Source organism: Telopea speciosissima, chromosome 3, assembly GCF_018873765.1.
Source record: "Telopea speciosissima isolate NSW1024214 ecotype Mountain lineage chromosome 3, Tspe_v1, whole genome shotgun sequence".
NCBI classification, from domain to species: Eukaryota; Viridiplantae; Streptophyta; class Magnoliopsida; order Proteales; family Proteaceae; genus Telopea; species Telopea speciosissima.
In genome coordinates, this window is record NC_057918.1 from 63,786,841 (window position 1) to 63,789,367 (window position 2,527).

Genomic DNA, 2,527 nt, shown 5'->3' on the forward strand with positions numbered 1-2,527 from the left:
CGATGCTAGAGCATCTGGTTGCTCCCTATTTGGTTGTCAAACAAGGAAGGAGAAGCTTGGTGAAGATACCCCAAGGTTTCCTTCGCAAACCAGCAAGAACAAGGAGATTGCAGCTCACTCCAGCCTTCCACACAACCTTCAAACTCCAGGAAGAAAGTGCTCTGATACCATGTTAGGTTTTAGAGGGGAAAGAGAAGAGAGAAGAAAAGCTCCAAGGGAGGCAAAGTTCAAACACGATTTGGTGTAATCTGTTATGTCTCTCAACTTGAGACAAACAGCCTTATATTGAGAAGAATATCTAATTACACTCAGGCCCTTAGCCTAATACAAATAGCACATAAAATACATAACTAAGTGTCTAAGTACAAATATACCCCTGAAACTAAGTACTCTTAACGGAGGGCAGGCCGAATGGACGCCAACATGAACTCAACGCCCAGAACTCATGAAGTGCGTGTATTGGAACATTAGAGGGCTGGGGAACGATCGTGCTCGAGCTCATTTGAGACTGCTGGTGAATGAAATAAAACCAGATTTCCTATGTTTGGCGGAACCAAAGATCCCTGTTGAGAGGTGTCCCAGTCGATATTTCTCAAGGATAGGGCTGCACCCTAATGTAATTGCAAACCGCAGAGAAGATGGAGCTGCTAATTTATGGTTCCTTTGGAGAGAAGGGCTGCCAGAACCGGTGGTGATTTTAAGCTCCAGCCAGCATATGACCCTGCAGGTCAAGATTCAGGGGGTTAAAAGTTTTGTTTCAGTGGTTCATGCTAGCTGCTTGCGAGCAGTTCGACGTGATCTGTGGTGCGATTTGGCGTCAGTTGCAGGGGTTGCATGTCCCTGGCTTGTTATAGGTGACTTTAATGCGTATTTGTATGCTAGTGAGAAAAGGGGACCCGGTCACTTCAATCAAGGCTCAGTAGAGGATTTTACGGCGATGGTAGATTTGGCATCGTTAACGCCAATCCCATCATCGGGTAAGAAGTTCACTTGGTCAAATAATAGAAGAATTGGGAATGTTCAAGCAGTCCTAGACAGAAGCTTTGGGAATGATGCATGGTGGCAGCAGTTCGAAGGGTGCTCTCAGCGGGTACTAGTAAGTGGATATTCAGACCACTCTCCTATTTTGGTTTCTTGTGAAAATCTTCCGCGCCCCCCCAATGTGCCATTTCGGTTTCAGCGATTCTGGACAAAACATGATGACTTCAGGAGTTTTGTTAAAGATTCCTGGGGAGAACCAGTCAAGGGCTCACCACTGTTTGTAGTTACCAAGAAATTGAAGCGCCTCAAAGGCCCGCTTCGAGCCTGGGCTAGAGGGGCGTTCCCTCATATTGACCATGAGATATCACGCACCAAGGATCACCTGCATTCAATTCAAAAAACTATTGAGGAAGATGGTTACTCGGATGCCTTGTTTGACAGTGAGGTGTCTGCGAAGCTGAGTTATAACAAGGCAGTGGAGCTACAAGAGAAGTTGTGGAAAGAAAAAGCCAGGGATAAATGGGTCAAACACAGTGACAGACGCACTAAATATTTTCACCTCTCCACTAAAATCCGGCGAGCTTTGAATGCTATCCGTGAAATCAAACGAGATGATGGAGTGAGTTTGAAGGAGACTAGCTCAATTGCTGATTACTTTGTGAGCCATTTTGAAAGTTTTTATAAAAGAGGGACGGTTTCCAGTAACGCAGATTTGATTGCAGATATTCCCCCCCCTGATCACTGCATCTGACAATGAAATGCTTGCCAAGATCCCTTCGCAGGAGGAAATAAAAGCGGCAGTTTTTGAACTTGACCCCTCTAGTGCGCCGGGCCCGGATGGCTTTCCAGGAACTTTTTACAAAGTTTGTTGGGATTTTATTGGTAGGGATGTCTGTCGAGGGATCCAGAATTTTTTTCAAGAAGGCGTTATCACCAAAGGCTTGAACTGCAATTTCTTAACCCTCATTCCCAAGGTAGACAACACCAATAAAGCAGGGCAGTTTCACCCGATCTGCCTAGGGAATTTCTTTTTCAAGCTCATCCCCAAAATCATGGCTACTCGCTTATCCTCTGTTCTCCACAAGCTGGTTTCGGCGGAGCAGGACGCTTTCCAGAGAGGCAAGGTAATTTTTGACAGCATTGGAGTGGCTTCTAAGCTTACTAACTTGATGGAAGTCAAGTGTAGAGGAGGTGGTTTGGGTATGAAATTAGATATCCAAAAGGCTTTTGATACTTTGGAGTGGAGTTTTCTCTTTGATGTTTGAAGTGCCTTTGGATTCTCCAACCTATGGATCAACTGGGTGCACCAAATTCTACTATCTACAAGGATTTCAGTTTTGAAAAATGGAGGACCAGTAGGTTTCTTTAGGATGGAGAGGGGACTGCGTCAAGGGGACCCGCTCTCCCCCTTCTTATTCATCTTATCTGAGGAGGTGTTGTGTAGGGGTCTCAACCGGCTGCGAGAGCAAGGCTGGATCACGTCGCTCCCAGGGCCACGGGGATTGATTACGCCCACCCATATACTTTATGCAGATGACTTGTTTAT

At 45.7% G+C, this 2,527-nt stretch overlaps 1 protein-coding gene across 1 annotated transcript; it reads left to right on the plus strand.

Moving 5' to 3' along the window:
• Positions 1–445: 445 nt before the first annotated feature.
• LOC122655403 lies at positions 446–1,732 on the plus strand. Its single transcript, XM_043849599.1, has one exon. The coding sequence runs from the start codon at positions 446–448 to the stop codon at positions 1,730–1,732; it is 1,287 nt and encodes a 428-aa protein (XP_043705534.1).
• Positions 1,733–2,527: the final 795 nt, after the last annotated feature.